Source organism: Oncorhynchus clarkii, chromosome 19, assembly GCF_045791955.1.
Source record: "Oncorhynchus clarkii lewisi isolate Uvic-CL-2024 chromosome 19, UVic_Ocla_1.0, whole genome shotgun sequence".
NCBI lineage: Eukaryota > Metazoa > Chordata > Actinopteri > Salmoniformes > Salmonidae > Oncorhynchus > Oncorhynchus clarkii.
The window spans coordinates 14,651,147-14,664,757 of record NC_092165.1 but is presented as its reverse complement, the minus strand read 5'-3'; the positions used below and the strand labels follow the sequence as shown (position 1 = coordinate 14,664,757).

Genomic DNA, 13,611 nt, shown 5'->3' with positions numbered 1-13,611 from the left:
CAATTAGGCATCTGTAAAAGTTGAGGGTATTAGGTGTCAAGCCAAATTTCTTCAGCCTTCTGAGGTTGAAGAGGCGCTGTTGCGCCTTCTTCACCACACTGTCTGTGTGGGTGGACCATTTCAGATTGTCAGTGATGTGTATGCCGAAGAACTTGAAACTTTTCACCTTCTCCACTGCAGTCCCATTTTGGGTGGGGGTGATGGAAGTAGGAAGGTTTGTAGGGAATTATTTTATTATAAATGTAGGGTTAGTTAAGATAGTATAGTGGAATAGATATGTCGTAACGGTCTCACACTCCAGTACAGTAGGTGGCGGTGTGTGCACATGGCAGTTGGTTGCGATTCTCGAATAAAACTTAAAATAAGAAAAAAAGAAAACAGAACTGAAAAGCCTTTTTTTGTTGTTAATATTTTGACGTTTATTAACTAACACCCTGGAATTCAAAATATGATCAATTTAAATTCACCGCATCGCGTTGGAAACAGGACTTGGTTGATAGATGTTATCTAGGTAACGCTAGCTAGTTGTTAACGGCTAACGTTAGCCAACAATGGATAACTGTATGGTTTTTCACACTCAAATAGCCTCCGTCGTGGAGGTGCTAGCGAATGCAGCCGTGGCAGAGATCTGTAAACTCGTAGACGACGACTATGCAGTGTTTCGTTTGGAAATAACTCAAAGTCAGAAAGAAAACAGGGCATTGCGTAGGAAACTACAGCTACTGGAACTGAAGGTGGCACGGGAGCGCGCAGAGAGGACAATGCAAGAGCGCGTCCTCGGCAGTCGTCCCAGTAGTGTCAAGATCCTCGACCGATACAGAGCGATGGCAAGAGGTAAATGTAGCAGGAGACTGCGGGACCTGTCGCCCCCTTCCCTTCTGCGCTTGTGTGGCTTTAGATGTGTCAACCCCACCTATCTTGGTCAGTTTTAGGATAGTATGCAATAATTCCCCTGATTACTTAGCTATCTTGCGCACAGACACAATATCATATTCTAACCAGATTCTTGATTTACTGCATTTACTCAATGAAAACATGCCTGGAACATAATACATTTATCAATAAATAGTATATCAATAAGTTGTGAGAAGCATTACCTTACATCCTTGCCAATTCTAGACAGTGTCAAAACGGTCAATAGTATACAATATAGTGTTGAACATTAGATAACCTGACCACCTCTTTCCCCCCAATCACTCTCTCAGGTGAAGGACATCTCACTGGAGGCTACAGGAGCTTTGTGAAGCCAGCGGGACACAATACAAGGAGTGATGACCAACCAATCACTGTTGATGAGGGGAGTGGAACCTCAACCCAGAACATTATCATGATAGAGGTTAGAGTAATAGTGTTATGTAAAAAATTACAGTTACTTTGTAAGTCAAATGTGGACGGTTTATTTCAAAGGCTCCCCTCAGCTATTCACTTGCTTACATTTACATCCTAATTTATCTGCCATAGGGGAGCTTGTGAGACTTCCCTTTGACATTGTTATCCAATTCAACCCATGTACTGATAGTTATGTCCTCTCTTCTTGTGTCAGTCTGCAGATGCAGAGGCTGCAGATCCTGGAGTCAAACTGGAGAGGTCTGGAGGAGAGGAGGACCTGCGGCACAGCAGAGACATCCAGACTGGAGCAGCATCTGGAGTGGCGCCCCCTGTAGCCACGGAGGACCTCACCACCGCCGCTGCGCTCCAGGCCAGGAACCGTTGCAGCATCACGGAGGTCAGTCGAATGCTCTCCGACACAAAGACTTTAACTGTAACACACAGGCTCTTACACACACGATATGAACACAGATCAGAGCCAAAGAGACGAGGGCCACCAGTCTGACCTCCTGATCCTGGTTTCTACTACTTACTGGTGATTCATCAGAGCCAGAGGATGGTTTATTTCCGTGGAGATGGTGATGCGTTAGACACTCGCGGTGATGATCTGTTTTGTTCTTACGCTACAGAGATGGTCCCTGGAAACATATCCTTGGGTTTAGAGAGACAGACTGATCTGTCTAGAGGGGACTGGAACTGGTACATTTCTGTATGGACCTCGCTTAGTGCACGGGGGCATTGTCATTCTGAAACAGGAAAGGGCCTTCCCCAAACTGTTGCCACAAAGTTGGAAGCACAGAATCATCTTGAATGTCATTGTATGCTGTAGCGTTAAGATATCCCTTCACTGAAACTAAGGGGCCTAGCCCGAACCTTGAAAAAATAGCCCCAGACCATTATTCCTCCCCCACCAAACTTTACAGTTGGCACTATGCATTTGGGCAGGTAGCGTTCTCCTGGCATCCGCCAAACCCAAATTCGTCCGTCGGAGTGCCAGATGGTGAAGCGTGATTCATCACTCCAGAGAACGCGTTTCCACTGCTCTAGAGTCCAATGGCGGCGAGCTTTACACCACTCCATCTGACGCTTGGCATTACCCATGGTGATCTTAGGCTTGTTTGCGGCTGCTCGGCCATGGAAACCCATTTCCAGACAAACAGTTCTTGGGTTCTAACCAGATTCTTGAGGCAGTTTGGAACTCGGTAGTGAGTGTTGCAACTCGCTGCTGAGCTGCTGTTGCTTGTAAACGTTTCTACTTCACAATAACAGCACTTACAGTTGACCGGGAGGCTCTAGCAGGGCACTCTTACGTAGGTGTCATAACCAGCCTTAAAATAACGCAAAACATGTCTCAACAGGTCTAAATATGTGTTATGACCATATTATTACAGGTTATGACCGTGTCATAACGTGTTATGACACTGGGTGTCAAGTGAAGTGTTACCAAAAATCCTTCTTTACCTTGTCTCATCTACACTGATTGAAGTGGATTGAACAAGTGACATCAATAAGGAATCATAGCGTTCACCTGCATTCACCTGGTCAGTTTATGTCATGGAAAGAGCAGGTGTTCATAATGTTTGGTATACACTCAGTGTATAAGGCACGTAAAGCCTAAAAGTCTGTTTCATATTGTGTTTGTACTGTGTATCTGATGTTCGCAAATTTTCCAAAGACACTTTTTTTAATGAGAAAATGAATGCAGTCCATTCACTTCAGGCAGATATTTTTGTTGAGACATGACAAGTATGTGTGGTTTTCATGTGGTGTATTTAAAACTTGTTTGTTCAATGAACACAAAGTGGGACTTTTCATTCTAAGACTTTGATTGAGACTCGCGTTAGCATACATCACATCTGATCTTACCCTATTCTGCAAACACACAACAGTGCTTTATAACCAATATACACTTAGTCCACAAAACATTAGGAAAACCTGCTATTTCCATGGCATAGAATGACCAGGTGAATGCAGGTAAAAGCTATGATCCCTTATTGATGTCACCTATTAAATCCACTTCAATCGGTGTAAATGAAGGGGAGGAGACAGGTTAAAAATGATTTTTAAGCATTGAGACATGGATTGTGTATGTGTGGATGGGCAAGACAAAATATTTAAGTGCTTTTGTATGGGGTATGGTAGTAGGTGCCAGGTGCACCTGGTTTGATTGTGTCAAGAACTGCAACGCTGCTTGATTTTTCACGCGTGTATCAAGAATGGAACACCACCCAAAAGGACATCCAGCCAACTTGACACAACTTTGGGAAGCATTGGAGTTAACATGGGCCAGCAACCCTGTGGAACGCTTTCGACACCTTGTAGACTCCATGCCCCGATGAATTGTATTTGGAAGGTGTTCCTAATGGTTTGTACACTCAGTGAACACTCACCAAATATACCTACAAATACCCATACACTATACACTAGTCAGGTTTGTCTGATGATTACTTGACTTATCATTGCTGACTCTTTACCCACAACATCATATTTATGTCCACCATGACGGGTTTAACATCAATTAAGTCATTCTCTAACTACAGTATAGGACTCAAATGGAGTGGGGATGGGTAAACACTCCATGTTGAAAGTGTGTTTTATTATCTGTGTGTATGTACCTGAGGGAGTGTATGTCTGTGTGATCTGTATCACCTGTCTCTTCCAGGAGGAGGAGGGTCCAGAGGTGCTGCTGGTGAAGGAGGAGGGGTGTGAGGAGGTTCTGGGGAACCCTGAGGGGAACATGGTCATGGAGGACAACCAGACTACACCTCCTCCTGAACCCACAGAGGAACCAGCTGAGCAGCACAGGACCACACACAGTCTCACTGAGGTGAGCCCACTGTGAACTACTGGCTGAATGGTATTAGGTCAGGGCCCATATCCACAAAGCCTCTCAGAGTAGGAGTGCTGATTTAGGATCAGTTTAGCCTTTTAGATCATAATGAATAACATACAGTGCCTTGCAAAAGTATTCGGCCCCCTTGAACTTTGCGACCTTTTGCCACATTTCAGGCTTCAAACATAAAGATATAAAACTGTATTTTTTTGTGAAGAATCAACAACAAGTGGGACACAATCATGAAGTGGAACGACATTTATTGGATATTTCAAACTTTTTTAACAAATCAAAAACTGAAAAATTGGGCGTGCAAAATTATTCAGCCCCTTTACTTTCAGTGCAGCAAACTCTCTCCAGAAGTTCAGTGAGGATCTCTGAATGATCCAATGTTGACCTAAATGACTAATGATGATAAATACAATCCACCTGTGTGTAATCAAGTCTCCGTATAAATGCACCTGCACTGTGATAGTCTCAGAGGTCCGTTAAAAGCGCAGAGAGCATCATGAAGAACAAGGAACACACCAGGCAGGTCCGAGATACTGTTGTGAAGAAGTTTAAAGCCGAATTTGGATACAAAAAGATTTCCCAAGCTTTAAACATCCCAAGGAGCACTGTGCAAGCGATAATATTGAAATGGTAGGAGTATCAGACCACTGCAAATCTACCAAGACCTGGCCGTCCCTCTAAACTTTCAGCTCATACAAGGAGAAGACTGATCAGAGATGCAGCCAAGAGGCCTATGATCACTCTGGATGAACTGCAGAGATCTACAGCTGAGGTGGGAGACTCTGTCCATAGGACAACAATCAGTCAGATCTGCACAAATCTGGCCTTTATGGAAGAGTGGCAAGAAGAAAGCCATTTCTTAAAGATATCCATAAAAAGTGTTGTTTAAAGTTTGCCACAAGCCACCTGGGAGACACACCAAACATGTGGAAGAAGGTGCTCTGGTCAGATGAAACCAAAATTGAACTTTTTGGCAACAATGCAAAACGTTATGTTTGGCGTAAAAGCAACAGCTCATCACACTGAACACACCATCCCCACTGTCAAACATGGTGGTGGCAGCATCATGGGCCTGCTTTTCTTCAGCAGGGACAGGGAAGATGGTTAAAATTGATGGGAAGATAGATGGAGCCAAATACAGGACCATTCTGGAAGAAAACCTGATGGAGTCTGCAAAAGACCTGAGACTGGGACGGAGATTTGTCTTCCAACAAGACAATGATCCAAAACATAAAGCAAAATCTACAATGGAATGGTTCAAAAATAAACATATCCAGGTGTTAGAATGGCCAAGTCAAAGTCCAGACCTGAATCCAATCGAGAATCTGTGGAAAGAACTGAAAACTGCTGTTCACAAATGCTCTCCATCCAACCTCACTGAGCTCGAGCTGTTTTGCAAGGAGGAATGGGAAAAAAATTCAGTCTCTCGATGTGCAAAACTGATAGAGACATACCCCAAGCGACTTACAGCTGTAATCGCAGCAAAAGGTGGCGCTACAAAGTATTAACTTAAGGGGGCTGAATAATTTTGCACGCCCAATTTTTCAGTTTTTGATTTGTTAAAAAAGTTTGAAATATCCAATAAATGTCGTTCCACTTCATGATTGTGTCCCACTTGTTGTTGATTCTTCACAAAAAAATACAGTTTTATATCTTTATGTTTGAAGCCTGAAATGTGGCAAAAGGTCGCAAAGTTCAAGGGGGCCGAATACTTTCGCAAGGCACTGTATGTAAAGATCCTAGATCTGCATTCCTACTCTGAGAATCTTTGTGGTTACGGGCCCAGGTCTTGACCATACCTTTGAATTATAAAACTATTAAAGAGTGTCAAGTAATCAAATTAACTAACATGTTTGCATACTGTAGTTCTCATAGCAATCCATTATTGCCCAATCGTAATCACTCTTCTTTCACCCCAGCTGCCAAACTAACCCTGATTCAGATGACCATCCTACCCATGCTCCATAGCAGGGTGCTGATATCAGATTTCTTGATCCAACATCCTCTCACTCTGTATCTCTTACAGTCAGTAGACATGGAGGATGGGAAGCCTGATCTGCTGCTGGTCAAAGAGGAGACAATAGAAGACGGACCAGAGAGCTTTGACCTGCTGAGTGGACTAAAGATGGGGGAGCAAGGTAAGAGAGAAATACATATAGCCTACATACAGTAATAGGTCTTCAATGGGAATAGTAATGCATATAGCCTCCATACAGTAATACATCTTCAATGGGGATAGTGATGCACCTGGCTATGTGTTCTTATTTTTCTTCATTCATAAGATGAAATCAATACAACTTGTATTTACATACAAAAACACACATTATAATGTATGAACCGGACCTGGTAATTGATGAAAGAAAATCCATATGTAGAGTTCTCTCTGCCATGTTTATAAAGTCTATTTTGTAACCTCTTCCTGCAGGTGGTTGGCTGGAGGCTAACAGAGGAGACTGGGCAGCCATCTTGGATTCCCAGACTCAGACGGGTGCAGCCAAGGGCCCCGGGGACGAAAACATTGAGCAGGCCAGGACCAGAGGCGACATGGCTGAGGTCAGTGGCTGGGACCGCATCCTCAACTCTGGGCTGGGGAATAAAACTGTTAACCACAACCAGAAACAGACAATGGAACACAAAACAACATCCCAATTTAGTCTCCATGACAACAGACTGGCTGAGACTAGGGTGAGGCGTAGAATTGGTCTGCAGGGTCAGGGAGGTGTCCGTATGTGGTGGGAGAGAACAGACACAGACTTGTTTAGCGATGCTCCATCCTGCTCCTATAGTTGTGATTCAGAGAGACTGATGGCACCTCAGGCAACCCCCTAACAGGTGCTGCCTTCAGCCTGCCTTCTATAGGATCTATCAACTGGAACATGGTCCCTGCGACAACACAGACACTCCCTGGCCTTCGTCCTCGTCACACCTTCCTAATGTTAAATCAAACCTCAGACAATGCCAGGGCCTCAACACTAAATGGCTACACAAGCCCATTGACAAATGAGAGTAGTTGAGACGGAACAGGTGGATATCCACCAGAGGATACACACAGAGGAGAAACCATTCAGCTGCCACTTGTGCCGGGCCAGTTCCTCCCACTCATCCAGCCTGTAGAGGCACCAGAGGGTCCACACAGGGGAGAAATCCTACAGCTGCCCCCAGTGTGAGAATCAAATCAAATGTATTTCATGAAACCCTTTTTACATTAGCAGATGTGACTAAGTACTTATACAGAAACTCAGCCTAAAACCCCAGGGTTTAGAGCTTGAGGTAGTCACCTCATACAAGTACTTGGTAGTATGGCTAGACGGTGCACTGTCCTCCTCTCAGCACATATCAAAGCTGCAGGCTAAAGTTAAATATAGACTTGGTTTCCTTTATCGTAATCACAATTTTTTCACCCCAGCTGCCAAACTAACCCTGATTCAGATGACCATCCTACCCATGCTAGATTACGGAGACGTAATTTATAGATCGGCAGGTAAGGGTGCTCTCGAGCGGCTAGATGTTCTTTACCATTCGGCCATCAGATGTGCCACTAATGCTCTTTATAGGACACATCACTGCACTCTATATTCCTCTGTAAGCTAGTCATCTCTGTTTACCCGTCGCAAGACCCACTGGTTGATGCTTAATAATTATATAATTATAAATTATAATTATTATTGGTGCCCAATAATGTTTGAACCATGTTTTGTGCTGCTACCATGTTGTGTTGCTACCATGTTGTTTTGTTGTGTTTCTACCATGCTGTGTTGTCATGTGTTGCTGCCTTGCTATGGTGTCGTCTTAGGTCTCTCTTTATTTAGTGTTGTTTCTCTTGTTGTGATGTGTGTTTTGTCGCATATTTATATACGCCTTTTGGTAGGTTGTCATTGTAAATAAGAATTTGTTCTTAACTGACTCGCTTAGTTAAATAAAGATTAAATAAAAAATAATTAAATAAAAGCCAGGAACTTAGGAAGAAACCTAGAGAGGAACCAGGGCCTGAGGAGTAGGCAGTCCTCTTCAGGCTGTGCCAGGTGGAGATTATAAGAGTACACGGCCATTAAGGCCAGATTGTTCTTCAAGATGTTCAAACATTCAAATCAAAGTTTATTTGTCACGTGTGCCAAATACAACCTTACAGTGAAATGCTTACTTACAGGCTCTAACCAATAGTGCAAAAAAGGTATTAGGTGAACAATAGGTAGGTAAAGAAATAAAAACAACAGTAAAAAGACAGTGAAAAACAGTAGCGAGGCTATAAAAGTAGCGAGGCTACGTACAGACATCGGTTAGTCAGGCTGATTGAGGTTGTATGTAGATATGGTTAAAGTGACTATGCATATATGATGAACAGAGAGTAGCAGTAGCGTAAAGAGGGGTTGGCGGGTGGTTGGTGGCGGGACACAATGCAGATAGCCTGGTTAGGTAATGTGCGGGAGCACTGGTTGGTCGGGTCAATTGAGGCCGTATGTACATGAATGTATAGTTAAAGTGACTGTGCATATATGATAAACAGAGAGTAGCAGCAGCATAAAAGAGGGGTTGGGGGGGGCACACAATGCAAATAGTCTGGGTAGCCATTTGATTACCTGTTCAGGAGTCTTATGGCTTGGGGGTAAAGACTGTTGAGAAGCTTTTTTGTCCTAGACTTGGCACTCCGGTACTGCTTGCCATGCGGTAGTAGAGAGAACAGTCTATGACTGGGGTGGCTGGGGTTTTTGACAATTTTTAGGGCCTTCCTCTGACACCGCCTGGTGTAGAAGTCCTGGATGGCAGGCGGGCTTAGCCCCATGTGATGTACTGGGCCGTACGCACTACCCTCTGTCGTGTCTTGCGGTCGGAGGCCGAGCAATTGCCGTACCAGGCAGTGATGCAACCAGTCAGGATCTCTCGATGTTGCAGCTGTGGAACCTTTTGAGAATCTCAGGACCCATGCCAAATCTTTTTAGTTTCCTGAGGGGGAATAGGCTTTGTCGTGCCCCCTTCACAACAGTCTTGGTGTGCTTGGACCTTTCTAGTTTGTTGGTGATGTGGACACCAAGGAACTTGAAGCTCTCAACCTGCTCCACTACAGCCCCGTCAATGAGAATGGTGGCGTACTTGGTCCTCCTTTTCCTGTAGTCCACAATAATCTCCTTAGTCTTGGTTACGTTGAGGGAGAGGTTGTTATTCTGGCACCACCCGGCCAGGTCTCTGACCTACTCCCTATACGCTGTCTCATTGTTGTCGGTGATCAGGCCTACCACTGTTGTGTCGTCTGCAAACTTAATGGTGTTGGAGTCGTGCCTGGCCATGCAGTTGTGGGTGAACAGGGAGTACAGGTGGGGACTGAGCACGCACCCCTGGGGGGCTCCAGTGTTGAGGATCAGCGTGGCAGATGTGTTGCTACCTACCCTTACCATCTGGGGGCGGCCCATCAGGAAGTCCAGGATCCAGTTGCAGAGGGAGGTGTTTAGTTCCAGGATCCTTAGCTTAGTGATGAGCTTTGAGGGTACTATGGTGTTGAACGCTGAGCTATAGTCAATGAATAGCATTCTCACATAAGTGTTCCTTTTGTCCAGATGGGAAAGGGCAGTGTGGAGTGCAATAGAGACTGCATCATCTGTGGATCTGTTTGGGTGGTATGCAAATTGGAGTGGGTCTAGGGTTTCTGGGAAAATGGTGTTGATGTGAGGCATTACCAGCCTTTCAAAGCACTTCATGGCTACGGACGTGAGTGCTACGGGTCTGTAGTCATTTAGGCAGATTGCCTTTGTGTTCTTGGGCACAGGGACTATGGTGGTCTGCTTGAAACATGTTGATATTACAGACTCATTCAGGGACATATTGAAAATGTCAGTGAAGACACCTGCCAGTTGGTCAGCACATGCCCGGAGCACATGTCCTGGTAATCCATCTGGCCCCGCAGCCTTGTGTATATTGACCTGTTTAAAGGTCTTACTCACGTTGGCTACGGAGAGCGTGATCACACAGTCATCCGGAACAGCTGATGCTCTGACCAGCAGGGTCAAATAATAATCACAGTGGTTGTGCAACAGGTCAGCACCTCAGGATAAAATGTCAGTTGGCTTTTCATAGCCGAGCATTCAGAGGTCGAGGCAGCAGGTGCGGGGGATAGTGAGAGAGAGGGTCGAAAACAGCAGGTCCGGGACAGGTTAGCACGTCTGGTGAACAGGTCAGGGTTCCATAGCCACAGGCAAAACTGCATGACCAGGTGGACTGGGAAAGGGGACAGCCAGCAGTCATCAGGTGAGGTAGTCCTGAGGCATGGGAGAATTAGAGGGAGAATAATTCATACAGGACAAGAGATAAGACAGGATAATTTCACCAGACAGACTGACCCTAGCACCCCAGCACAGACTATTGCAGCATAGATACTGGAGGTTAAGGTGGGGCGGGGGGCTCAGGGGACACTGCGGCCCTGTCCAACGGTACCCCCGGACAGGGCCAACCAGGCAGGATAAAACCCTGACCACTTTGCCAAAGCACAGCCCCCACACCACTAGAGGGATATCAACAGACCACCAACTTACTACCCTGACACAAAGGCTGAGTTTAGCCCACAAGATCTCCTCCACCGCAGAGGGGGCGCATAACCGGGGTGGCATGGAAGGGGCACATAACCGGGGTGGCACCCTCTCCTTGGGGTGGCATGGAAGAGCACCAGTAAGCCAGTGACTCAGCCCCCGTAATAGGGGCAGAGGATCCCAGTGGAGAGAGCAAGGGCAGTTCGTCACTCAGGTGCCTTGCCATTCACCTTCGCTCCCCTGAGCCAGAGTCATTCGCAGTCATGTGAAATCCATAGAGTAGGGCCTAATTTATGTATTTACATTGACTGCTTTTCATATATGAACTGTAACTCTGTAATCGTATTGTTTTGTGCAATGAAAGTACTGTACTTCACGTTATGTGAGTGTATATATACAATTTTCTTGAAATTCAATACAAAATTGACTGTCTGACTTGGTTATTTTTGTATCATTACAGGGACTGAGTTTCCCTCATCTCAGTCGAACCTAAACATTATACTTAGTTCTTGAATCAACACACATGGACATTTTTTATAATAAACTCCAATGGATCCATATTGTTGGGTACTTGAATCACAGTGTTGGGGATGGGCTTGACTGTGGTTATTAATTTTCATGTTTCTGTGTGTACAGCAAATAATTTCTTATATAAAACCTTTATGCTTTTCTGTCCAATTTGTGTTTACAGTCTGCAGTCCATGAGGAACTGTTGATATCCGGTGTTGCTGGCGGGAGAGACTGGACCTCTGATGCGGCCGGTCACGAACCCTGGCCACAGATCAGGACCCTGGATCAGGAGCCGTCACTCTTCCTTCCTGAGTCAGAACCAAGACTGAACCATGAGGGACAGAGACTCCACCACCACACAGAAGACAACCAGTGGACAGGTGGACTGAACAACCTCAGTCCTGGTGGTCATCAGAGAGACAGAGGCTCCAGTCTGCAGCCCAGACCCTCTTCGCATTCTCGGTGCAAGGATGAAGCAGGGCCTGGGGCTGATAGAGATAGACCCTCCTGTTCCTATGATACAAACACCACAGTATCCATGATGAACAGAGCAGGTCACCCTGGGCTTCAGTCTTCACCGAGAGTAATGGGAGACCCCCCTGGTGGGAGTCGAACAGGAAGTCTGTCTTCTCCTTCAGGATCTCATCTAACGCCTGATGATTGGGTTCATAGAAAGCCTGGACCTGGGTCTAGCCTTCCTCAACTACCTCATGGTTACCCCACCAATACAGACAGGGTCAGGATGGGTGTTCACCACAAGAAGTATCTAGCTGATAACACGGCACACAATCCCAACAACACCGAAACAATGGCTAGAGGTCAAGGAGGGAGCTCAAAGACTAACCAGATGAGGGTGGTGGCTCCTGCTTCTACCTCCTCTGGTGTTATTTGGTCAAAACGTGGGAGGCCAAACATTAAGACCGACGCTAACAAGCCATACGCCTGCCCCACATGTGGGAAGTGCTTTGCTGAGGCGAACTATGTGAAGATCCACCAGAGGGTCCACACAGGGGAGAAACCGTTCAGCTGTACCCAGTGTCACATGCGCTTCTCAGAGGCTGGCACACTGAAGAGGCACCAGAGGGTCCACACAGGGGAGAAACCCTACAACTGCCCTCAGTGTGAGAAAAGGTTCTCCCACCAGCACCATCTGAAGAGGCACCTGAAGGTCCACACATGAGAAAGGCCATTCGCCTTCTCTGAGGTTCTCAGAGAGGAGCTACTTCAGGACACACCAGCAGAAAAACCATTACACTTCATAACATAAAAGGTAACCATTCCCTCCTCAGGGTACAGGAATCACTACTGTAACCCCCTAGTTCCTTAGGGCCACCCAATAGCACATTGTCTTCCCATCATTGGTGTTAGTGCGGTGACATACTGCCGACCTTCACTTTCTCTCATTAGCTTTAGTCCTGCCCTCTAACCTCTCATTCCCTATTTGTGTTTTTGATCTTATCTTCCTCCAAGCTAACCCTTAAATATTTCTACCTCACATTAAATAGTTCTCTCCTTTTGCCCACCTAACCATGCATGTACTCTTTGAGGGTGTCTCTTTTTCTGAGTTCCTTTATTTGTGTGTACAGAACATGATTCCTTTCTCATGTTTATCTACCCTCTTATTTTCCTACTTCATGCTGCTCATTGGTTAACTGTCACCGTGGAAGCCCCCATTGGGCCCACCACCAAGCCACGCAGCAAAGCTCTAGATAGGCTCGGTCAGGTGGACCAGATCCATAGAGCCAATCGGGATGCTTCTTAATCTTCTCTCAAGACAAAGACTGATTTTCATTACTGTCAACAGAAAAGATCCACAGATGCATTTGGAATAATGATAGGGACAGTGTTGAGTATTCCTGAATAGAATATTGCATCCAGACATTGTGTGATATAAACAGTATAATGCATATATAAGTCTAAAAGGTATATTATAGTGTTTGCACTGTGTAGGATATATGATGTTCACCAATCCCTATTTCATTACATCCATTTAACTACTTTATTATTTACCAAGACACTTTTAATGATAAAAATGCAGTTCATCAAGTTAATGCAGATTATTTTGTTGAGACTTGTATGTGTGGTTTTCATATGGTGTATTTCATTTGTTTAAATGTTTAATAAACACAAACTTATATTGAGACTCTCTTTAGTATACATCACATCTGATCTCACCCTATTCTACATACCGACAGCTTATATACACTTACTAAATATACCTACACAAACACCTATTGTACAAATAATTTAGTCAGGTTTGTCTGATGAATTTTGATGTATTATTACTTATATTTTACCCATATTTATGTCCACCATGATGGGTTTAACAACAATGAAGTCATTCTGTAACTACAGTATTGGACTCAAACATAGTCAGCCTGGTCTCAGAGAAAAACATTATGTTTTACTAAA

The 13,611-nt window shown here is 44.9% G+C and overlaps 1 protein-coding gene across 2 annotated transcripts; it reads left to right on the top strand.

Moving 5' to 3' along the window:
* The first annotated feature begins 320 nt into the window (after positions 1 to 320).
* Positions 321 to 13,342, top strand: LOC139374756 (uncharacterized). Of its 2 annotated transcripts, none has more exons than XM_071115884.1 (7): positions 321 to 834; positions 1,206 to 1,336; positions 1,544 to 1,726; positions 3,992 to 4,156; positions 6,201 to 6,312; positions 6,600 to 6,727; positions 11,381 to 13,342. In XM_071115884.1, exons 1-7 carry the CDS (start codon positions 552 to 554, stop codon positions 12,377 to 12,379), a joined length of 2,001 nt encoding a protein of 666 aa, XP_070971985.1. In that variant the 5' UTR covers positions 321 to 551; the 3' UTR covers positions 12,380 to 13,342. The 2 variants fall into 2 exon arrangements, with proteins under 2 accessions (XP_070971985.1, XP_070971987.1); XM_071115886.1 differs by having other exon boundaries at positions 3,995 to 4,156; positions 11,381 to 13,340.
* Positions 13,343 to 13,611: the final 269 nt, after the last annotated feature.

Coding starts and splice junctions, on each gene's coding strand:
- LOC139374756 (XM_071115884.1), top strand. CDS start 552: ATGGATAACTGTATGGTTTTTCACACTCAAATAGCCTCCGTCGTGGAG. Junction 835..1,205: donor ATACAGAGCGATGGCAAGAG/GTAAATGTAGCA, acceptor TCACTCTCTCAG/GTGAAGGACATCTCACTGGA. Junction 1,337..1,543: donor AGAACATTATCATGATAGAG/GTTAGAGTAATA, acceptor TTCTTGTGTCAG/TCTGCAGATGCAGAGGCTGC.